This window comes from Grus americana, chromosome 2, assembly GCF_028858705.1.
Source record: "Grus americana isolate bGruAme1 chromosome 2, bGruAme1.mat, whole genome shotgun sequence".
NCBI lineage: Eukaryota > Metazoa > Chordata > Aves > Gruiformes > Gruidae > Grus > Grus americana.
In genome coordinates, this window is record NC_072853.1 from 110,334,674 (window position 1) to 110,359,109 (window position 24,436).

The 24,436-nt window shown below is 39.8% G+C and overlaps 1 protein-coding gene across 7 annotated transcripts in view; it reads left to right on the top strand.

Moving 5' to 3' along the window:
• TPK1 (thiamin pyrophosphokinase 1) overlaps nucleotides 1-24,436 on the top strand; it is a 319,194-nt gene that overhangs the window by 186,875 nt on the left and 107,883 nt on the right. For 5 of the 7 annotated variants that reach the window (XR_008575907.1, XM_054817003.1, XM_054816997.1 and 2 more), the window contains 2 exons: nucleotides 1,663-1,758; nucleotides 19,081-19,227. Coding sequence is in view for 6 of the 7 variants with exons in the window: in XM_054816997.1 (XP_054672972.1) it covers nucleotides 1,663-1,758; nucleotides 19,081-19,227 (243 nt within the window). In the remaining variant the exon portion in view is untranslated. The remainder of the gene's footprint in view (nucleotides 1-1,662; nucleotides 1,759-19,080; nucleotides 19,228-24,436) is intronic. The other 2 variants (XM_054817000.1, XM_054816998.1) reach the window with 2 other exon arrangements.

Consider the following 24,436-nt stretch of genomic DNA (forward strand, 5'->3'; position numbering starts at 1 on the left):
CTATCTCTTCTCCTATGCTCAGCAGTACATGTCCCTGTCATTGATTTAGTCTTCATCCATCACATCTTTTCATTTAGAGGGGCTTTGATTAACAAATTCCCTTCAGTAGTTTTCAGGTCCAACTGTGAGCTTTCAGGGTGGCCTGAACATCCCTATAGCTTTCTTGGGCTCCCTTGGTGTCTCTGGCTGGTGTTGCACAACTGACAAGTTCATTACGGACTCCAGATGGCTTGTGTCCTTTTCCCCCTGCCAGTTTTATGTTTTGGCCTTTCCTGATGAAGAGTGGACACATGGCATCTCTTCAAGTTTTTTTTTGACACTTAGCATTGAGTCCTGGCTCCAGCTGCATTTTCCCTAGCCTCTTCATGGTTGCAGCAGCATTGCTTCTACAAGAGGGGTCTTTGGTTACATGCACTGATGCAGCTATATGATGCTTCGCACCTGTAAGGTGTTGTTACCACTTGAAAAGGCATTTAGAGCAATATTTGGTATCAGAAGGGCTACTACTTTTGACCACATGTCCTTTCAGAAGTTTTTGAGGAGGGAGGAGAAGGGATATAATAAAAACCATGCCATTATCTCCTCCCTTATCTCTTCCACTTCATCCAAATCTCCTACTGCATGATGGTTTTGTTTGGTTTTATATGCATTCTGGCTCTGCGGGGAAGCATTTCAGTGATAGTGTATGTCTTCCTATGGACGCTCATTATTTTGTTGCATGCAATCCACTAAACTCCCATCCATGCACTGATCTGGGAAATTTTGTTTTCTGTACCTTTATTTTTACCACTAAGTTAGCGGCAGCTTTAACATTTTGGGGTTTTTTTCTGGTGTAACAAAATGATGTACTTTATACACACAGGCACACATACAAAGATTCTAGACAAAGCTAGGTGGCTTTTAAGGGGACCTTGAAGTGGTAGGAGAGGGAACCTCTAAATCCAGCATATATGATTCTTATTTTAATTTACGATGCTGTATTGGATATTTTGTATCCTTGAAACCTCTTTGAATAGTGACTTTATGTGGTAGATAATAGTCCACTTTTCCTTACTCAGCTTTTTATCAGAGGCTTAGGAGTTGCTTCAGCTCTCAATTAAGAAATCTGAACTCCTACTCTTTTCCACTTGAACATGCTTTCATCCGTATTACCCCACCGCAAGGAAATTGTTGTTGTATCACTGCAAATTAATTAGCACAACTGCACTGGTTCTGGGAAGCTTGAACGCTTTTGTATGCTTACATTTATATACATTTGAATATATGTAGTGGAAACGTAGTAACTGTAGTACCAGAGACAACAGTCATTTTCCCGGAACCTGATCCTGGAAGTTACTAATCACCCAGGGCTCACTACACCAGAGCTTGTCCATCCAGCACAGCATTGTCGAACATGCTTATCCAAACTCACAGATGGGTTTGAGTACTCGATGGGTTTTGAGGTCCCTGTCAAACTGCTGTTTCATAAGAATTTGTTCAGCTGGGACCTATGGTCTTTGGGTTCTGTGAGGGTAATAGTCTTTCACTTAATGCTGCATCTCCATGCAGAGACTTTAAGAGTTGTTGACTGCAGTTAGCTTCACCAAAGATAGCGTTAGTTCTCGAAATTGAAAGATGACTGACTTTTTTTTTTTTCTCTCTGTTTTGCTGCTTCATCACTAGGGATGTGAGTTAATTGAGACCATGGATCAGGAGCTCACAGATTTCACCAAGTGCCTTCAGATACTCCAGAAAAAGATAGAGAAGAAGGGCCTCCAGGTAAAGGCAACATATCTTTTGTCTCTGGTTCATAGTAATTACTCTTCCTCTCAATCTATTTAGGTTTATGTTTTAAGTTTGCACTGAAATGAAACAATATTTTCTGTACTTTGTTGTTCTGTGGTTTTGTCATAATTTACTGCACACCTTGTAAGCATTGATGCTTCTGCTAAAAGGAATTACACAGTGTGTCAACGAACAAGTGTTGGCTTTCTTAAAAGGCAGCTTGTATTGATTTTTGTTAATGAACTACCCAAAGTGCAGAAGAGCTGTTGTGGCTGGTGTTCAAAGCAAGAGTCCCACTTTGGCATGTAAATATATTTTCAAGTCTTGGCACACTGAACCTTGATGTTCATCTCTTCCTCTCCCCTCCCAAAGGTGAGATGGGAGGGGGAATCTTATCCTGCCAACATTACATATGGTAAGCAATACCTCCTTCTGCAAAAGGTTCCTCTGGAATCGAAATGAGCCTTTGCAGAGCAAGCAGTGCACTAAACTTAAAAGGAGCCATATGGAGTTGTCAGCTGCTCATTTCATTGGAAAGGCAAAGGAGGCAACGTTCCCCCTCCCCTTCCACTGTTTGGTTTTGGGGGCCCGCTTGTTTCTTCTCTCTGAGATGCAAAGTTAAAATTCCTTGGGAATTTCCTACACGATGAGTTGATGGCAGCTGTGCTCTTGGGATGGCTGCCCTTTCCTCCCCATGGAGCAGTTGTTCGTAAAGGGCTGAGCTCACTCTTCTGCATTGTACCTACTGGTAAAAGAAGTTGAGAGGAAACAGCTGCTGCATCCTCTTACCTACAGTGATGGCAAGAGTCGCATAAGAAAATGAAAACAGGAGCACAAGATGGAAGATGTGTAAATCTTCTCTTTTCCCATTTTCATTGTAGGAGGATAGGAAAGTTGCCTGACTTCCTGAGATCACTGTACTCCCACAAAGCAGCAAGCGATGGAAATGCCAATACCACTCCTTCTTTCTTTTCTCCTCACTCCAGGCTGATAAATAATTAACCAGTTTTTCATGAAGCTATTTTGAAATGTCTTGATCTTCTAAAGGAAATATATGTCCATGAGACATTTCAAATTGCCCATCTGCAATTGCATCTCCTTTTGCTGCCCTCAATACCTACTGTTGTTCATCAGGTTTTTTTCCCCATCAGTATAGTCAGAGATGGGAGGGTTTCTCCATACACTTCTCTTATCTGTCTGGCTGTGAGCCAGGAAACTCTTTATACGATAGGGTTGGTTTTTTCCCCTATAATTTGTCATCACAAGAGCACAGAGCAGTGTCTGGCCATCTAGGACACGAATGATAATGAGTGCCGTCAGAACAGATGAGCCACCTATGCCTAGGATTTGTTTTGACTTTGGCAAGTAAGGTGCTTCCTTCTTAACAAAATTACCCTTAGAATGAAGGAGAACTTGAGTGTTTCCTGGGTTCAGTTCATTATCATTATAGAGGATTTTTTTTTAAGCTATCACAAGAGGTTTTACAGTGAATAATCAATGTGTAGTTAAAATAAGAGCAATGGGAACATGACCGCTACAGATGTGTTTCAACAGTAAGTAGCCTATTTGTAAAACTTTGAATTCTTTGATCACTTTTCCTAGGTAAAGCCCTGTTAAGTTGGCTAAAGGATACTGCATTGTAATTCTTGATGATATTTTGTAAAGCATAAGCAAGAGTGCAGTTGCAGTAACTGTGTAGAGTTCATGCTAATGCACTAAACCTAAGATTTCAGTTCAGTTATATTTTCATGCTGTTACACGTAAGATGTCCTTTAAATACAATCTGAGTTTTTCAGAGGTGCAAGAAGTAACACAGATATGTTTTCTAAAACTCTGTACCATGTTCATTAAATCCTTGCTGCTTCTTGCTTGCAGTGTCTGTTCCATAAAACTTAATAAGATGCTATCAGCTGATTCATGCACACTAGCTAAAGCATACATTTCTATTTTGGGTCTTCTGAATTTCCTGACATAAGGAGTTTCAAGAAGTCAATAATTCAACTTAGGCAAATAATACATGAAACTTAAGTAAATGGAACCCAAAATGGTATCACAACTGTATAAATTATTAGTTTTGGTTCCAATTTACCCTTTGTTCAGAAGTATTAGGTATAATTCGTTAGTAGGAGGCTTGATGATTCTTGGATGTCCTCATAATGCAGTGCTGAGCTTGATGCCTGGTCCTCCCATAACAGAGATTCTGAGCATTTGCAACATATACTGTCCTCAGTTTATGGATGCAACCACTTGGCTCCTCTGAAACTATAGCCTCTTTAAATACCTAAATTTGGACTTAATTTAGGCATCTTTATGGGTAACATTCTGGCTTAAAAAATGTTAAGTGGTAAGAAAACAGACTGTTCAAGCCATAGATCTAAAATCTTTGAGGAAAATGCAAATATTTTTCAAAGAAAGCTGCCATTGAATTCTGTGGTCACTTGGGAAGTACATATAGCTGAGAAGAAAGGAAGGTCCAGGGTCTGAAAACTAGAAGTGGATAGAGAAAGGGTTCTTCATCTGCATTTGCATTTTTGGCCTGAAGTACAAACTTGCATGTCAGAATATGGGTGGGGTCTTTTCTTTCTGGAAAAAATATCATAAAAGCTTTCCTTCTGAGAGTATTAACGAGGTAGAATAGGACTTCCTGGTTCCAAGAAAAAAATGTATGTCTCCAGCTTTGATTTTTACCCACTCTGTCTGGCTTATCCAGAGCCCCTGTCAAAGAGGAATATGACAAAGAGACACTACAAATCTGTTTCACCATGACTTACAGTCAAAGTCACTTGTCATGGTTTAACCTCAGCCTCTCACTCACTCCACTCCCTCTGGTGGGATGAGGAGAAGAATCAGAAGAAAAGGTAAAAGTTGTGGGTTGGGATAAGGACAGTTCACTAGGACAGCAAAGGAGGAGGAAAATGCCAACAACAATACTTAGAATATACAAAACAGATGATATACAATGCAATTTGCTCACTGCTCAGAGCCCGATGCCCAGCCCATGCCTCAGAAGTGACCCCTCCTCCCTGATCAGCTCCCCCCCTGTATACTGAGCATGATGTCATATGATATGGAATATCCGTTTGGCCAGTTTGGGTCAGCTGTCCTGGCTGTGTCCCCTCCCAGCTTCTTGTGAAAATTAACTGTATCCCAGCTGAAAACCAGGATGTTACTAAACAAGGAAAGTATCTCTTCAGTATCAAAAAAAAAAAAAAAATGATACCACAGTCATGCTGTGTTTGCTGCTCTTTCTGGGTAGCAATATATCAAGCTAGGAAATTAATTACATTCAATGTATACCATGGATCCACCACAGTCCTGTGACATAGTTTATCTGGATGAAATTCAACTGTGAGGAGCTGAAGTATTTGAAATATGTTTCTCCATTGGTTAGACAATTAGTTATCATTTATCTGCTATACTGAATGGTTAAAATTTCTACTCTGACCTATCAGTCATCTCTATAGAAGTTCTATGTGAAGGAGGTTTTTGAGCTCACGTGAACGTTATTGGGGCAATATATTGTTCCAAAGGAATTAAGTTTGTGTAATTTACTTTCCATGTCTCTGTATCTCCATCCTCCTCCTCTTCTTCCTTCCTGCTCACTCAAATAGCTTTTGAACAAATAACTTAGGAATAGAGTACTGAAAGATAATCATGTTGAACAGCTTTCTTAGAGGTCACCTGAGTGGGAGTGAAGGTGAGATAGACATTCAGTGCCTCCACTGGAGAGAAGGCTGTAAAGTTAGTTTAGATTTTACTGGTTGTTGGAGAATTCGGTTTAAGAAGAGGCCTTAGAAATGCTTTTACCACAAGGAAAGATGCAATTGAAGTTGTCGGTAAACTGAGACACCAGTCTGGGAGAAAAAACACCTTGTTAGTTCTTGAACTCCTTGTTTGATGGAAGCAGCAGTAATTCTGTCTTCTAGAATGACTTGCCAAATTCATAACTGCTTTTTCCTTATGTCTCAAAGAAAAACTCTTAGAATAGTTTCTTAATCCTCAGGGTCATTGATTTCTGGTTTACATTGCATATTTTGTTTGTGTAGCTAGGTCATGCAGAAAGCTGCATTGGGGTCATTTTGGATATCCAAGTCACCTAATTATATGTATTTATAATTACATACTGCAGTGAATGTTAGAACAAGCAGTACCCTTTATATGTGCAAGCTAGAATTGGTCTTAATTTTCCCTCTCCACAGCCCTAAATTCATTTGTGAATTGCATTGTATTGGATGGGTGAAGCAGTGAAGTACCACCAACAGAATCTGACTCCTGAAGTTTCTTTCCAACCTAAAGGCTGTTAGATATTTCTCTTTCTCTTTCTGCATGACTGTGAGTATGCATGCACACACATGCACGTGCATGTATGTATATAAACCTACAAATTTTCTAGCAGTATACCTTCCTGGCCCTTTGTAATGCTTTTTTAATGTCTTAATAACTCTGTCTTTATTTCTGCTATGTGTTTCTTTGACATTGTTTATGGTCTATTGAACACTTAGGTGTGCACATTTTGCTTTAATCATTATTTTATCCATTCTGTGGTTATGTGAGTACTTTCCTTTCTTCATTACGAGACCTTCAAGTAAACTTATTTACAGTCATTTCTGTCTGGTACTACTTTCTGTTCTTAATTTTCTCTTGTGTTAACACAAGCTATTTCAAGAAACCATCTGAACTGGCAGAATGATAGGCACACTTACAGTATCTCTTATTTAGAGAGCAACAGATCTTGCATTAAAAGTGAATGGTATTATTTCTGATGTGCAGATGAGAAAGCAGAGGTACAGAAGCAACTTGTCCACAGGCTCCCAGCATGCTAGTGGTACAGTTGGGGATGATCCTGCAATTCCCAATCTTCATCAAGAGCTCATTCCATAACAGTGTCCCTGGTCTGACTCACAGGCAGCTCATGGCAGCTCACACCAGTGAGAAGTGGAACTGTGTTTGTCAATTATGCAGCTCCAACAAGAATCCTTATAATGTAAAGATAGATGTAAGCCATTATCTTTATCTCAGAGTTACAAACTCTGCTTTCTTTAACTGTTTCACCTAAAATATCATTTAGTCTTAAAACTAAGCTCTGGGACTTTTCATTTAACTTTATCTTTTCTGCTTAAAAAAAGTTAAAGCAGCTCATTTGGTTATATGGGTTGAAGATATAAAAAATTAATTTTATTGAAACCTACATGCCTTTTAGTGGGTTAATGTTCGTGTGTTTAAATTGATAAAAGCATCAGTGTCAATATGAAAAAGTGAAAAAATACAAACCAACTCTTCCTAAAAACCCTTTGCAGTAAAGGGATACTGTACTAACATTTCCATTTTAAAATTACACTTTAAAGGTTCAATCTATCAGCAATCTAGGATATTACTTCTTTTAAGTGAATGCAAGCATTCTTCTCTTTGCCCTTTTAGAGTGAGTGTCAAATAAGACCACTTTCTTTTCTGTTGAGGGAGGCTAAACTAAACATAAAGTTAGTGAAGTTCTGTGTTTATAAAGTGCTGAAAAGAAGACAATGAAGTGATGTTCATGTAGCACTTTCAGCTATGCAGTGTTCATACAGCTTATTAAGTACTCTCTGGTTTGTCTTTACATGAAGAAAAAGACCTGAAGGAAAACAGATAATACTCTAAAATGAAAATCAGAAAATACTTTAAAAGAGAATAATTTTTTAAATAAAGACCAGTTCCATATAGAAAGGGTATAGTTATTGTGGGTGCCAGGCTCTGTTTGGCTTAGCTTTGGTTTTGTATATCAGTTGAGGTTATTCCTGATGACATGACATTTTTGTAACAATAAATATATCAGCTTCAGTTCCTGACTGAATCATATTTTTGCTGCTCACGTTAGTAGTTGGTAATTTCATGATGGATCGCGACTTGTTTTCTTTTCTGAAAACTTCTGGGGACCCAGAACAGTAGTGGGAATGGCTTTTAAAGGAAAGCCTAGGAATGAGGACAGGCGGTTAGCAAGATTTGGGGACAGGGAAGTACCTAAATACCGTAAGGGAGGCAGTCTGGAAGATACCAAAGCTGGCATGGAGCTGGAGAGTGAAGCTTTTACAAGGACACTGAAGGTTGTGGCTCGGTCTCCAAATTCCATATAGGAAACAGGGCTAAGAATGAACCTGTTCAGTTTTGGTGGCACTGTTGAGTTTTTCTTCTTAATGCCTCACAGGAGGAGAATAGAAAATGCAAATGAGAGATATTTTAGGGAAAGTTAAATATGTGTAATGAAAAGGTTTCTGTACTGTCAAGTGCTCTATCAGAAAGTTTTCATGAGTTATGAATAGTAATCCTTTTCAGAAACCTTTCCTGTCAGAAAGAAACAACTGGGTCTAAAGTGTTTCCTGTTCATTCCCACTTCTAAAATGTAGAATTTCATAATGCCTTACAACAGGAGTAAATCCCTCCTACAAGGTGTACAAACATATCTTTGCATGCTGACTGTTTTAACTTTAAGGTCCAAATCTACCTTCCAGGAATGCAGTATCTAACCCATCCTTCTTACTGTTGAATTATTTTAAGGCTTCCTATTGTAAAGGTATGGCAAAGTACATACCTTCTAATACAGGATATCAGAACTTTCCAGTTCCCAAAGAAAAATTCTCTAATTTCATGTGAAGGAAGCAGGCTGTCTACCTGTTCCACCATAGCTTTGGGCATCAAGACACACTGAATATCTTTATGTTAGAATAATTTAATGCAAAATGGGTGTCTGCAAGAACACAGTGCGTCACATACTGAGAAATTTTCTTATGTAATCCTTTTATACTCTACTGGGGCTTGTATTTGATCTATAAAGATCATTTAAAGAAAAAAGGCAGGAGCAGAGTAGGATTTCTGGAGAATGGATTGATTTTTGTTTGTTTGTTTAAGAAAGATAAACCTCCTATAAGCTTTGGGGAGGGGAAGAACAAGGGGGAAAAATACAGTTGTTTGGACAGTTCAACGGACAGAGAGGTCGAGGATTCGCTCATTAAAAAGGCTATAGAAACTAATACAGAAGCCAAGACTTCACACAACCATGTACCATTCTCTCAGCTTAGTCAAAGGGTAAATATATTTGAAATAGAAAATGGGAGGTTACTACAGGCGGTTTACTGGTCCCTTTGTAACTGCCAATTTTGTCCTGTTTTTAACTATTTTTGATAGGAGGAGTGATTTAAATTTTGACATTTTTATGGCTATTGGTGAGATAGTTTCATAAAAACCTTTAGCAGTTTTCTACAACCATGACTGTAGAAACACTGGTTTTAGAGACATCAGTCTCATAACTTCATAAACTGCAATGATCTGGTCCTTCAGGCAATAGGTGAATCAACAAATTAACCTTTTTCTCTGGCTTCTTTTTTTATGCTGCTCAAGGAAACTTATTTTACTTAGGTAGTGCATATAAGAACGCTTAATTGCAGGTTCTGGTTTTTTGGTTGGTGTTTTGTTATTTCCCCATTACATTTTCCCCTTTTGGTAACATTTTATGGCCTTTGAACAGTCAAGAGAAACAGTAAAATTGTAATATTTGTCAAGTCTTTTGAAGCAGTGGTTAGTCTTTCTCATTTTTTCTTTTCCTTACCTAGAAAGGAGTATTAGGGGTGGAGGGGAGAGGAATGTATTAAGACTGTTGCAAAGTAAGTGTGGCTGGTGCTACATAGAAATGTTTTAGCCTGTAGTCCTGAGGCCTCACTGTCTTCTGCAGCCCTTTGACTTTCCCAGACCTTTAACTCTGGACCTCTTGACTGACAGCAGCAGTGTTCAAGAGGGGTTGGAGGGGCTTACAGTAATTTAATTCTTTACAAATATTATGAAAATGAGACAGCCTGGTAATACTTGAGAGAGCCCTACAGTATTCCCACTGTAGAAAAGGCAGTAGCATGAGCTCAACAGAGGTAGGGACTGAAGGGTCTTCACAGCAGAGCTGCACTGGCAACCTGGCTTTGCTAGTTCTGATGCTCATGCTAGTCTTTTTTTAATCAGCTACCTTTTTATTTGACTTTGTCATTGCTAAGGAGGATACTCGAGGAATCATCTCTTAAACTTGCCTAAAGAACCCATCGAGATTCCTTTTTAAACAACTGAACAACTAAGCACTGAACAATTAAAGCTCAATATTTTGTGCAAATTAAATGTGAGCATAAAATGTTTACAGCTTCACAAGTGCCTCCAGTTTAAGAAATCATGCTTCATTTCTTTTTAAGTGCATGGCTGAATTTATATGGTCTAGAGGACAGTGTAGAAAAATAGATTCTGTAATGGGTGTAAGCTGACATTATTCAGACTATGTTTAGCTTATGTGCTATAAATACTGAACCTACTCTGGAAAGGAAAATTGGCATCCAAGATCCTAACCTACTTCCTTCAATATGAGAGTGTCTTCAGCCTCTTAGAAACAAATGTATAAATTCAGGAGTTCTTTCTGCAAATCTGCACTCCCGTGGAAAAAAAAAAAAAATAATCTGTACTGCCCAAGTATTCAGTGAAATCACTCAAAAGAGGAACCATGTGCAGAATAGGGCCTGAGAGACACGGGCAAAATTTTCTGTCTTTAGTTTCAGGTCTTATATCTGTCCCTTGAGTATAATAGGACAGGCTATTATCCCCTTGTTCATCATGAAGATTAATGTTCAGACCAGCTGAAAATATTACTGTTCTGTTGGGACCTATTGGGAGATCTTCAGACCTGTGTGAACCCAAATTTAAACTTTTTAACTAGCAGAGCTAACATCTCGTCCTAGTTAGGCACAAATGCCTCTTTCGCCATTATCTCCTCTGTGATGCTGCTGCAAGAGAGTGAGGATGCCCTACAGCTCTGCACTATTTGTGGCATCTTTTATACAGACTTCATTGCTAAATGTTGAGATACGCAGGGAGAGTGCCTGAGCCGTTAACTCTTACTCAGATGAAGTAAATAAAAAAAAAGCATTGCCCTTTAATGGAGATTTTTTTTTTTAATTTCTTTTTCTGTATTTTGTACAAAATGTTTTCCCGTAAAAGTGTGTGATTCTTCCCTTAAAACTTGATACCTAAGTTTAGTGTGACAGATTGGAAATAAAAATGAGCAGAAAATGAGCGTTAAAGAAAAGACGCATCTGGTTTAAGAAGCCACAGGAAAAGATCTCACCTCTCATAGTGCTGAAGTTGGCTTTCTCTATTCGTTGGGGAACAAGCACCTGTGGGCTGCTGGCAGAGTGTTTCACCTAATGACCCTTTTCCATAGAAAACCTACCCGGCTGCCTCAAAATACAACAGGATTTTAGCCTCCTTTGTAGGCTTTCCAAGGGACCCGGACCAGCATCTGGGCAGGAGCTGAAACAAAACCATACAAAGGCATGGTGGCAAAGGAGAGGGAACTTTGTGGTGGAGAGAGAAAAGGCGCTGTGGCAGACACCTCCTGTGTTGGTCTCAGCCTTCTAGAGAAGCAGAAATAATAATGAGTTAAGCGATGAGGGTTATTAGTTAGGCTGAAGTAGGGACCTGTGTCAGGTTTATGTGCCCAGGTGCTTATGGGGCGCTGTATGGGGGTCTCTGTAAGGAGAGGTGAGGCCGGGCCTGCCCCGGGCTGGACACCACCGGTTCCAGCCAGCCCCAGCAGCCCCACCGCAGGGCACAGCTGAGCCCCCCAGCCACGGGCAGGCACCTTGGGGAAGGCGCCACCAAGAAAGAGCAGAACGCTGCCCGGCGGTGAGGGGCAAGGGGAAAAGTGTGTGAAACAGCCCTGCGAGCTCTGAGAGGAGAGCAAGAGGAGGAGGAGGAGGGGGTCTCCAGCTGCACGCACACTTCCCCCCCGCCTCGCCCCCCTGAGATCCCCCTGGAGAGCCCTCGCCAGAGCAGGTGAATATTTCCTGAGAGAGCTGCAGCCTGTGGAGAGCCCACGCTGGGGCAGGTGTCCATCCCCGCAGCCTATGGAGGACCACGATGGAGCAGATATCCACACTACAGCTGGTGGAGGGCCCCATGCCAAAGCAGGTGGATGTGACCTGAAGGAAGCTGCAGCCTGTGCAGAGGAGCCCACACAGGAGCAGGCTCCTGGCAGGAGCTACAGCCTGTGGGGGACCCACACTGGAGCAGTTTGTTCCTGAAGGACTGTACCCCATGGAGAGGACACCATGCTATAGCAGGGGAACAACGTGAGAAGGAAGGAGAGGCAGAGAGGAGCTGGTATGGACTGACCACAGCTCCCCATTCCCCTGCGCTGCTCAGGGGAGGGGGAAGATAGAGGACTCAGGAATGAAGGAGTGAAGTTGGGCCTGGTAAAAAGAAGGGTGGTGGAAAGGTGGGTTTAGTTTTGCCTTTTTTTTCACTGTATCTTGACTTTTAATTGGCGATAAATTAAATCAATTTTCCCCAAGTAGAGTCTGTTTTGCCTGTGATGGTAATTGGTAATTAACAATCTCCCTGTTATTGTCTCGACCCATGAGCTTTTTGTCTTATTTTCTCCCTATCCTGTTGAGGAGGAGAAGCGAGAGAGTGGCTGGGGTGGGTGCCTGGCCACCGGCCACAGTTAACCCACCACAGGAGTGTAAAGGAAATCAAAGAGAAGTTGTCAGGACTCGTGGAGGTGTGCAAAGGCTCACATACTCCCATTGCTATGTGTCTTGGGATGTATATCCTGTTTGTGGGCAGAAATTAGTGTCTGTGATACTTCAGGTCCTGAATAGCCAGGGACCTTCCTGTACAAGACTGTCTCTCTGCCAGCATGCTGCAGCAGGAGCCACGGTCCAGGCAAGGCTCCCGGATCTGGATCATGATTTGTATCCCTTTGGGGGAATAACGGAGGCTTTTAGGGAGAGTCTTCGCAGTAAAGAGCTTCCCTCTGCAGTGCCCTTCCCACCTGCTGACCCTGCGGGACTGGGTTAACCTTCAGCATAGGCTGCCAGCTGGCTCTGCTTGAGGACCATGGGACGGCAGGCGTCAGCACAGCGGGGTGAGGGTCCTGCTGGCAGGGAAGCGGTGAGTTGTGGTTGTGTTGTCCTGCTGATCTTGTGACAACATGGAAACATGTTGGAGGGAGGGGAAGGAAGGCTACTTCAGTAAAGACTGACAGCCGAGTTAAGTGAAATGTGAAATACAAAGCTCACAACAAACAGATACTCTTGCAGAAGGTAGGATCGCTTTTTTTCCTCCCTTGAGTTGTTCATTGATGGGACTTTTTAGTTAGTTTGTTCTTCCTTTTTTTAGTCCTGGAGGCGGTATACGAAGAGATTAAAAACACAGCATGTGCCAAACACAGCTTTTGGCACTAGATGCGAGTGGATATGAGATCGTTAAAGAGATTTTCTAGACCATTTTAGCATAATCTTTTGAGGGCCTCTTGCATTGCTACTAATAAAAATCCAGGGCTTGATTTCTTAGGGATATGATAGTTTAGAGTGATTGGGTTTACATTTCCATGGGGGTGCAGTAAGCACTGTGGATTACAGTGGTTCAGCTGTGGGAGCAGAAAGGTTAGCTTGATATGCACGAATGTCTTTTCATACTGTTTTAAAAGGGGAGAAGATTACATGATTTTTCAGAAGACATGTGATTGATAGTCCTGGAATCCTTATTTGTGCACAGAATAAATGCATCAAGGTCAAAACCAGCATACATTTTCCTCCAAAGCCTCAGTGAACAGATTGCTCTAAGACTTTTAGTGCATTTTTGCCTACTCACAGCGGTAACAGTATGGAGTAGGGACAAGCCCTTCACTCAGAAAATTTGAGGCAATAAGGAATTCCAGTGACCCTGATCTTGTATGCAGCTTGACTTGTAGACCTGCGCTCCACTTGACCGGCAGTAGTAGAGCAGGAGTTATTGCTGTCCTTACTCTAACTGAGGCACAGGGAGGGGTGTTTGATCAAGGTCATACAGGAATATTCAGCACAAGAGCAAACAGTCAAATTCAGATTGCTTGGGGTCCAGCAGTTCAGATTAGGTTTCTGTAAGTAAGAAAGAATAAAGTCAATGGTTATGAAGTTTATGTTCCACAAAATTTATGCCAGATGATGTTACATCCACCCTCAAACGTTCCTTTTATGTGCGGGAGAGAGCAAAGCCAAAGCACTGAAATGAAATCAAGTCATTTGACCAGAGATGTAAACACAAGTCAATAGTAGAACCAAGATTAAAATGTTTCAAGCTGTACAAATCTGTGACTGGATTTTGACATTATCTTTCTCTTTTCCATTTTACCATCATACATATTGCTTGTTTTAAGCAGACAAATGCAATCTATTTGCGTGCTTATTGTCATTAGAAGAAAGAATTAACCTCTTTTTGAAATAAAAACGGTTACACATAGAGAAAGCACTCGGGTAAAAATGTAAGAAAATGAACATAAAAAGTAAGAAACGCTTTGTGAAGGAGCTGGAACAATATAATATAAAGATCAGTGGAATTAGTGAGGACGAAGCTGGTGGAAGGTTATCATCTCAGGTACACAGACAGGATGGCACCCTTCGACTTAGAGCTCTTGTTCCCATGAAGAGTCAGATGGCTGAAGCAGTGAGCGAATCCTGGCTAAAGGGGATTCTACCTGAGCAAAGTTCAGATGCTGCTGTGTGGCTGGGCATATCATTCCCAAAGGAAATGAATGCCATAACTTTTATGTAAAACACTGAGCTAGAGAGCCAGTATAATCAACTAAAATGGACAATATCTTGCTATATATTCCGCATTGGGTTGTGGGATTTTAATAGTTCATTAAATTTACATAGCAATTTTGTGGATGATATAAAAAAATGACTGATCTGGCCAGCACAAGAGCTCTAATACAGCTATGGGAGAATGAGCTGAAATCTACTCTAGCTCATTTGTTATCAAGAAAAGTGCCTGCTGTATTTTAAAGTCTTCAGTACTGAAGCTGATGCAGAGACCAGAGAGGATGTATCTGGATTTTTCAAACCATGTTCTGATTTGACAAAATTGCCTTATGAAGAAAAAAAAGCTTTTGTGTAAACTGGTCAAAATTGATAAAGTGTCAAAGCAATAAAGTAATAATAAATGTAGCATTCACACTACTATTAATGGTTTGCATTTCAGCATATAATATACTTCAATATATATGTATCTCAGCATATAATATACTTCAACATACTATGCATGTTACTGCAATAATTTTATTCTCTATATCATATTCCTCCAAAATTTTAAATTAAAGGAATAGGCTTATGAATGGTAGGAAATGAAGAAAGGCTGTGAAAGGTGAAAAGATATCAGTGAAATGAGAAGGTGATAAAAGGAAGCTATGTTTGAAACAGATATAATGTCTGACCTGTAATTGGCATAAAAATATCTTGGGTATTAGCAGTGGATGGTCTTTATGGTCTCGGATGGAGGTTTATTCATGGCTTCAGAGCTTTGATGACATCTTGATTACTGTTGCCTTCCCTTTTTCCTTTAGGGGAGGTCTTTTTCACTATTCATTCAATGCTACTGGTTGTTGTCAGTCAATGTGTTCCCTTTCACCTACCCACTTCTCTGAGACTTAGGCATGTTTGTTTGCAAGTTGTCTGGCTGAAACTGAGCTCATGTGGAAGAAAGTTCTTTGAGTTGTTTGTCCAGAGCCCTACCCATACCCTAGGGAGAAGATTTCTTATCAGAGTTCACAAGCACAGTTTTGAAAAGAATGGGCATTCTTTGCTGTCAGTTCAAGCTTTGGACTTAGCTGTTAGATGTCATGGTGATGCTGACATTACAAAGCTAGATATTGCACTCTTTTCACCCACTCCAGGCAGTTCCCATCTTCCTGTGTCCCTTCACCCTTCTCCTTAAATACGTGTTCCTCAATCATATATTGAAAATCTTTTTATTTAACCCATCCATACCAGAAAGAGGAATGTCAGCTGGACCAGTTTGCTCAGAAAGATAATATTTAGCAAGCCTGCAAAGAGTTTATGCCACGTTGTCCATTTCAGTAGTCTCTGTGAGAGTGGAAGCAGGAACCTGAGCAAGTTCATTCTGACGTGGTGGCAGCTGCCGCTCCCCTTGGTTATTGCACCCTCTGAATTACAGCTTAAGGGAGAAGGAAGAAATACATCCCTGAATTGCCAGCACAAAGTCTTTCTTTATGCTTCCCTCCTCCTTTTAACTGCCCTGCTGTTTGGTAGTGACTCCTAAAACTCTTTCAAGATATGCAAATGTATAAGTGTATCATTTAAAGATGACTGAATCCCACCCTTAGATCTTCAACTCGCTGTAAATTAAAGCTTGCTTGCATTTAAAGATGCTGTGCAATATGTTTAAGTCAGGTTATAGATGGTCTAAGAGAATGCAGTGCCCTCTACACTGTGCCTGCAGTGATCTAAGCTTTTCTTTGTAGTTATTTAGGATTTTATATCCTTTTTTCAGGAAATGAATGGCACTGTGTGAAAACAAATTGTGTAAGGGGACTTGTGACAGGACATTTAAATGAAGCATAGGCATTTCAATTGAAGTACAGCATGTTAGTCAAATGCTACCTGCTGGGCTGATTAGCAGTAACAGTATAATTCTGCAGCCTGTGTTATACAGGAAATCATAGTAGAAAAATGAAAGGCCTTTCCTGTCTGAAGTGTGGGAATATATAAATGTCCTGTGCTTTGATACTCACTTTGTCTTAGGTTCTGGAATGACCAAGAGTCGTGTATGTGCTTTCATGGCACATCCATTTTCTTAAGTGCTTGGCAGAGCAAGAGGAGCAGTAATTGCAGGGAGGGAACTGATTGTTTTGTTAGTTTGTGAGTTTTGTGTTGTGTTTTTTTAACAGAGGCGATAGTTTTAAGATGAAAAGGCTCTTGGCGTTTTTGTTGGACTTAGCCTCTCTGTGTTTTTTGTTAAATAAACAAAGTGTGTATACTTAGACCTTCAAATAGAAGCTTTAAAAGTCCTACGGTGTCTGGATGCCTGTCACTGCTGCCAAGACTATCCAGTGAAAGGCAGGACTGTCAACCATCACAGAAATGCAGAATTCTAGCTTTTCTGTCTTCCTGCTCCTCTTACACTCCAGCTGGTTTTGTTTGTGTACCTGTCACGTACTTGTATTTTTCATTTTCAGAATCCATGCAAACCCTAAATAATAGCTACATTACCTTTTCAGATATCTTTATTAGCCTTCTCCCAACACACCGCAACCCCAAACTTCTGTTTTATGAATGCCTACTCCATGTTAGATAGGTTTTATTTTCTTACTTTTTGGGCACTAATCCACAAGATCACTGCACTGTTGCTATTGAATAAGGAGTAGGACCTTGGGATCACTTCTGTCATACTTTAAAATACAGAAATTGTTATGTTTTTCTTCAACTTGCAGTACTCTGGCAATCTCTATCACAAAAAGATGCAGTCAGTGAGCACTTCATTGTTTCAGATAGGTCCTGTGCTTCATGGTAAGTACACCTATGTGAATGAGCGCGCAGGATTTTTCTGACACAGTGACAGTTTTACAAGGGATAGAAGACACATTCAGAATGTTATTGCATCATTTTAATTACAAGTCAGAGAGAACTCTGTGTTTCCTTCATTCTTACCTTTTAAACTGTAGAAAATATCAAAGCTAAAACAAACAAGTTAATGTATGGTGAGACATCTATACCAAGAAACTATACAGTAGTTGCTCAGCTATTTGAAGACTAGGCTAGGCTTATATTTAAGCTTCAGTTCCATTGCTTACAAGAAAAGCAACATATATGTGGATTACTGATCCTTTGCGAAGTCACCTTAATGTCACTGTGATTCCAAGTTAGTGTAGTACATTTTCCCCATGGCCTCCAATGGGGTGGGGGACATTTTTACTGCTAGTTGACCGGTAGGCAACTGTTGTGGGTGGGTCTTTTTAGTACTATTATTTTCAGATAATTTATCCATCTTTTTTAATCACAGTCATCAGCAGTCAAACAAATGCAGTTTATTTCTACACTGGAATCAGTAAAATAGAAGATGTATTATGGCTTAGCCAGTAGCTTTTGCTGGTTTGTCTCCTATTTAAGGATAGGTTTTCCTACCATTCATATTCAATTGGTTGTATGTTAGGTCTGTGTGATCTGTAACCTGCTCAGAAAATGCATACTGTCTGCAGTACAAGAACAGCTTTTTTGTTTCAGTATTTGCCGCTAATATAATTGTTATATTGATCCAGTCTGGCTTCTGAAGTATTTTCCTGGTGGTGATGGGAAAAATGGTATAATTCTTCACCAAAAGGAAAAGAGCTTAATTTTCATGCAAACCAATATTCAACAGAATTGTAAAGCCCTAGCCTGGTAATAAAAATAGAAGCTGATGCTATTAATACATCATTCCAGATACACAGAGCACCATTATGTGGCTCCTGGGTTGAGTAAAACTTTATGTAATCACAGTAGCCGTAGACTTAAGCCCTATAAAGTTGGGAACTTCACCAGATGGCCACTGTCAAGGCAGCTTCTAAAGACTTTAGAGATGCAATGTGTTAGGGCTTTAGATATGAGTTACTCAGTGGTAGCTTTTAAAAATACAGTTACTTAACATAACTGATCCACATTATGGAAGTAATAATCATAATACTTTGCACTCAGTGACCTTTTATCTGAGGACCCAAAAGCTCTTAACCAAGGCTTTTAAATACTCCCTTTCTGCTTATAGGAAATAAAGTGTTCAGAAGCTTGATGGAGTGTGAGAGAACTGAGCAACAGCAGTCTGACTCCATGGCCTGTTGCACACAGTCAAGTGGTGCTCTCTGAGGGCCTGGGATGGGACAGGAGAGGGTCTTGTTCCTGTCCCTGTCCTTGTCCCCGACAGGCGGGAGATGATGTGCGTGGTCGCTTGGGTTGGAACCTCCTACTTCAGTAGTACTTTTAATCTTGAATAGAGCCAGCATGTGAGTGGGATTGCTTGTGCATTAAAACACTTTGGGGCAAGAATGAGAACAACATATAATGGCCTTAACCTGAAATTTCCTTTATTTGCTCTGTAAACTGTGAGTATAATACTGAAATGAAGTTAAGATCTGGGGATGAAAGATACTAAGGCTCAGATATACCACACTTAGTGGAGTGATGTATCTTAGGCTCTATATATTCATGGCAGACAGATAAATATCTGCAAAGACTGGCCTGTATTTTAAGGAGAATGGTTATGTCCTTTCTAAAAGCACCACATGTTGGTCGTGAATTTACTGAGCTTTAATACTCAGCCTCAAGAATCACATAATGGTATTTATCAGTAATGGGAGTAAATAACTGTATTTGACATTTGCTTTTGTATAGTCAGTAGGGGGTTTTTTTCTTTTTTTTTTTCCAAGGTGATTTTATTGTCGATTTTCAGGGTCTAGAGATCATGCCTGAAAGTTTTCTCAGTGACTGTTTTTATTTTATCTTTTAGATTGATATGATTGTGACTTTGGGTGGACTTGGAGGACGCTTTGACCAAACAATGGCATCAGTGGAAACGCTTTTTCATGCAACAAATATCACTCCTTTTCCAGTGATAGTTATCCAGGAGTGCTCGCTGATTTACCTGCTTCAACCTGTAAGTGTTGTGAAAAGTTACTTCAGAATAAAACTGACCTCCCACCCACCCTGGCCCTGTAAGTTTTGCACCATTAGATGCTCATTTTCTTGAGTGTATTCTGTAGGGTCAGAGCCTAAATATAAAATATATTGCAGGGAAGTGGACAGCAAATTATGGGCTCTGCATTCCTGCCTTGGAAAAGATTGTGTTTAATTTATTCAGCATAGATTTGTTTAAAAGGGGAGGAACCTAGAAATCCAGAAGGTATGAAAACTGAATTTGGGTAAATACAGGTTTTTTGATTGTAAATGAAAAAAAGTTTTTAAACTTTTTAATTAGATTCCAGTAAGTTTAAAATTAGCACACAGCCCTTTTGCACGTTGAGTAGAAATAAGGATGTCTACAGTAAGAGGAACAAAAGAAAGCCATAAGAGGAAGATATGAGGGAGTTCCTGACAAATACATCAGGCAGAGCTCTCAGGTGGTCTGAGTGGTGCAGTTCATTATGATGGGAATCCAGCTAGGATCAACAAGGGAATTTATTTAAGATGTGTTATTTTTGTGGTTTTTCAGGTCTGTTATTCCATTTATTGATTCATAAAACAACACACACAAAAGATCTTGCTGGGCTTCTGCTTCTAAGTTTTAAATTAAAGGCAAATCTAAGCATCAAAGAGTCTTCTCTAACAGTGATTCATTTATTTGTTTGGAAATATCTTTTCCTGATGTCAGGGTTTCCAGAAGCTTAACTAACTTTCCCATTTTATCTTGGAAAGCTTATTTCATTAAAATAAATAACATTCACAGATAAATTTGACAAAACCCTGCACAACACGTGCTTCATTGTAATTTGAGAGAAGCATTAATAAGGTTCTATGAGATTATAGATTTAAATCCACAGGGGCAGATGCTGTATTAACAACTTTGAAGCACTGTGTCTGCAGGAAAGATAGTAGGCACGGGAGCTTATTTGCCAGTATGATGAGGAATGACTCTGCTCATTAGTTGCACAGCTAAATGGATAGAGGCAGCAGAGTGAGGGGAAAAGAAGACTAAAGGATAACTGTGGTTAAAATCTGAAAGGAAGGAGTAGCTCGCTTGTGATTGACCTGTGGGTGCAGTATTCCACTGACCACTGTAAATTAATTTTAGGCTATTCTTGAACATACTTAAAAGCTGAAATAAGATGGAGAATTCCCAATTTAGCTTACAAAACACTTACTTGGACTGGAAAGACTTTTAATTCTTTTCATTCATCTTTTCCTTATGCCACGCCTAAGGTTGCTTTCAGAAGAGTCTTCAATGAATAATTAAACACTTTACAACTTGAAAAAAATTCATGATCTGTGCATTTAAATGGCAGATTGTTAATTGTTTGGGCTTGTTGGAAACTTCTTTGTGTTCTGTTTTTAATAATACCATACAAGAAGCATTTAATACTTTTTTTGTTGGTGGGGAGAGTTCCACAGGATATTTTTTTTTTCTTCCATTCCTGGCTGTCAGTCTGCATTGCCAGTAACTGAATTCTGTAACTTCAGGCTGTTTCTGCTGTTCAGAAGTAAGGGGCAGATATAAGGGGCAGGCTGTTTAAACAGTTAATGCTAACTTTGACACAAAACTGCTTTCCATTGTTGGTTTAAACATGTCACTGTCAGCATCATGGTACTTCCAGATCATATCATAGAATACTTTGGGTTGGACCAAGTAATTTGGACTTACTGTATGACATGAGGTGGGTTGCCTACAATTACTAAGAACATCACTTCACTACCCTTCCAGTTTCATAGAATCATAGAATCACAGAATGGTTTGGGTTGGAAGGGACCTTAAAGATCATCTAGTTCCAACCCCCTGCCATGGGCAGGGACACCCACCACTAGACCACGTTGCCCAAAGCCTCATCCAACCTGGCCTTGAACACTTCCAGGGATGGGGCATCCACAACCTCTCTGGGCAACCTGTTCCAGTGCCTCACCACCCTCATAGTGAAGAATTTCTTCTTTATATCTAATCTAAATCTACCCTCCTTCAGTTTAAAGCTATTACCCCTTGTCCTATCACTACATGCCGTTGTAAACAGTCCCTCACCATCTTTCCTGTAGGCCCCCTTCAGGTACTGGAAGGTAATAACATTAATCCTGCATAGTTTAGATAAGAATCAAGTGAGTAGTTTATACACAGAAAGAAATGAGGATCCTAAGCTTGGAAGTACTCTTTTTTTTTTTTTTTTTTATCGAGTTCAGTGTGATGTTTTTCTCTTGTAAACAGCCACAATCATGGCATTTTCTATTTTTTCCCTCTCCCCTTTGTAATTTAAAATCAAGGTAGGAGGGAGTTGAACACAGTGGGAGACCCACTGACTTTTTGAAATGCAAGTCTGGAAACTGTGCAACAAATGAAGCAAGGTTTTGAGATTCAAATGCTAATGCAAGTGATAAAGTTACAAGCATGTTGCTTTTTCTATGAAATGCAGATCTGAAAACTTTCTCTCTTGAAGAGGAAGAATCTGATCTTTATTGGATTCTTTGGATAAAATAAATGAGCAAAATATAACCATGTTTTTTCTTCAAAATAGCATTAGTCCTCTGTTCACTATAGCAGGAGACTAGTACTAGTTCTCTATCACATGTATGTAGGCAGAGGCTAAAATATTTGGATAGACCAGATAAACTGGTAATCTCATAACAGCCCTCGGAAGGATACAAAGGGGAATAACAAGTCAAGCTGCTGAATTTTTAGCTAGCAATGCAGAAACTAAGAGGAGGACTCTGAGTAGATATCTAAGTACACCATAAAATCTATTAAGTAATTGCTTTGAAAGAGAGTTATTTCACATTACTACAATGTTGAAATAGAGGGGTACAGCAGAAGAAATATATCAATATTTAACACACTTGTAAAGGGTCCACAGTGTTATAGGACTTGCTAAAAGTCTTCAGGGTGATAAAGGAAGACAGCAAAGACAATACCTGATTTGGAATCCACTGCAGACTACCAAGCAAGGAGGACCAGGTAGACAAAGCCTTTTTTACTCAGCCAATAAAATTTTCCAAGTACTGAATGTAAGGGTAATTGGCATTTCGAGTACTGAGGCATCTCTTGGGAGACAGATGGACAGACAGTGCAAGTTTTTGAAATATATTAGGGGAAAATGTTTTGGTATGGAAAGGGAAGAAAACTACACAGGAGTAAACTCTTTTATATTCTTTTCTGACCTGTAAGGATAAACTATGCTGAGAGGTAGAGAAGAGGAAAAAGATGGGAAGAATTACACCCCATAAATATCTGCCTCTGTGGACTCTGATGAAATTGGGTGGTAGATCTAGGTATACACTCTAAGTATCTAAATTTAGATAAATGAATTCCAATATAGATCAAATTACTAAACAAGTATTCAAGAAAAGAAGGCAGGCATGAAATGAGGTGCACCTATGGAAAAGCCCAAGCAATGAGAACATAGTCCGTAACTACAGAAGTTTTCAGTTGACAGTGAAAGGTTTTCTCTCATCTGAATGGGAAAGGAAAACTAATGACAAACATCCTAAATTTAATGCACCTTTTGCTCAGTCTTCACCAAAGCAAAATATTCCTTTCAGCAGATAACCAACACAGTTACAATCAGTGCCAAAGTCTGAAGACTTTAAATTGCTTCCAAGAAGAAGCAAATAAGAGATTGAGCTGTCTGATTTTGCCAACTCCAAGGGTTGTTAGTTTTTGTGTGCCAAGCAACACTAATTAGGATAGGAGTCAGAAATAGGGAGATTGTGTAAGAATTCCAGGAGGTGATGCTTGCTCTGAAGCATTTTCTAATGTGATGACTGGAATTTAATAAGAAAAAAAGAAAAAAGGGGGGAAAAAAAGTATCTTTGTACTGAATAGCCATCATGTTTCTTTCTGTAGTGGGGGAAGGGAGGAAAGCCTGAATTCTTAATAAAGAGTAATCACTCTTTATAAGCAGAATATTTTGTGCAACAGTCCATACATTTTATGCTTGAAATTTTGGTAATATCAATTACCATTAGAATATACCTTGGTTGAAGAGCATTAGGCCCTTAGAGTCATGTTTATCATGCTAGCCATGCTCAATATGAATGGCTTAAGGTTTCACACACATACTTTCTCATTTTCTGGTAGTGTGCTTCTCAGGAGTACAGAAACATTAGCTTCTGTACACTGAGCATAAATTATCTTTTATCTGTGAGTTTTATGGCAGTTTGTAATACAAGGTAATAGGATTTATGACCAAGAAATGAGAAGATGTCCAAGAGTTAATGAGGCCTGTCTTTTACATTATACTGAGCAGTTCAGTTTTCCCCACACAGGATTCCAGCCCTGGGATGTAGAGGAGAAGAATTGCTACCTCCACATGAAAATGTGTTACAGCAGCATATTTTTGTCAGTTAGCTAACTCTTTTGAAAGAATGTGAATACTTTGATAACCCTTTTTCTTGCACACAGCTTTTCTTGTGAGTGCATGCCTGCCTTCCCTGTGACAAATGATGAATAATTTAACATCATAGATGGTAGTCCAGCAGCTAAATATGAGCAATAAGAATCAGCAGTCCCATCCCTTATTCTTGGCTGTTTCCTACCATTTCATTGAAGAGACGTAAATTGTATAGGCTTTTGATCTCACAGTGTCCTAGTTTGTAAATTGGATAAAACCCACATCCTTCTCTGAATGGGTACTGTGAGGCTCGTTTAGTTTTTTACAAAACACCGTTACATCCTCAGCTCTGCACCGAGGTGGAACATAGTATTATGGTAATAGTAACAACAGTATTAATAAGGCCCTTAATTAACATAAATATTGCCATACAGTAGGCTGTGCAGCTAATTAGTTAGCATGGTCCCAAGCACAGTTTTAGTGGGAGCCAGCTATCGTTCTCACAGACAGTGCCTGGGCACAGTTTAGTAACTGCTTCAGAGCGTTTTGGGGACAAGAGAGAAGAGCGTATGCATATGAGCAGGGCTGTGCCAGTTGGCTTGAGGTCCAGAGGGTATTACCTGAACCATTTTACAGATGCAGACAGAGTGAGTAGGCATGGACATCTGCTCCTAGATGGGGACACTGCAATAGATAGAAGTAAGGGAAGGTACAAGACTGGAAAGCCTTCTGGAATTTGTTGCTGCAATTCTCTATGCCGATGTTGTTTGGTTTGCTTTGTGTCTGTTCTTATAGAGTAGAGTTTAATGGGAAGTTCGGGGTATATACCTTCAACTTCTG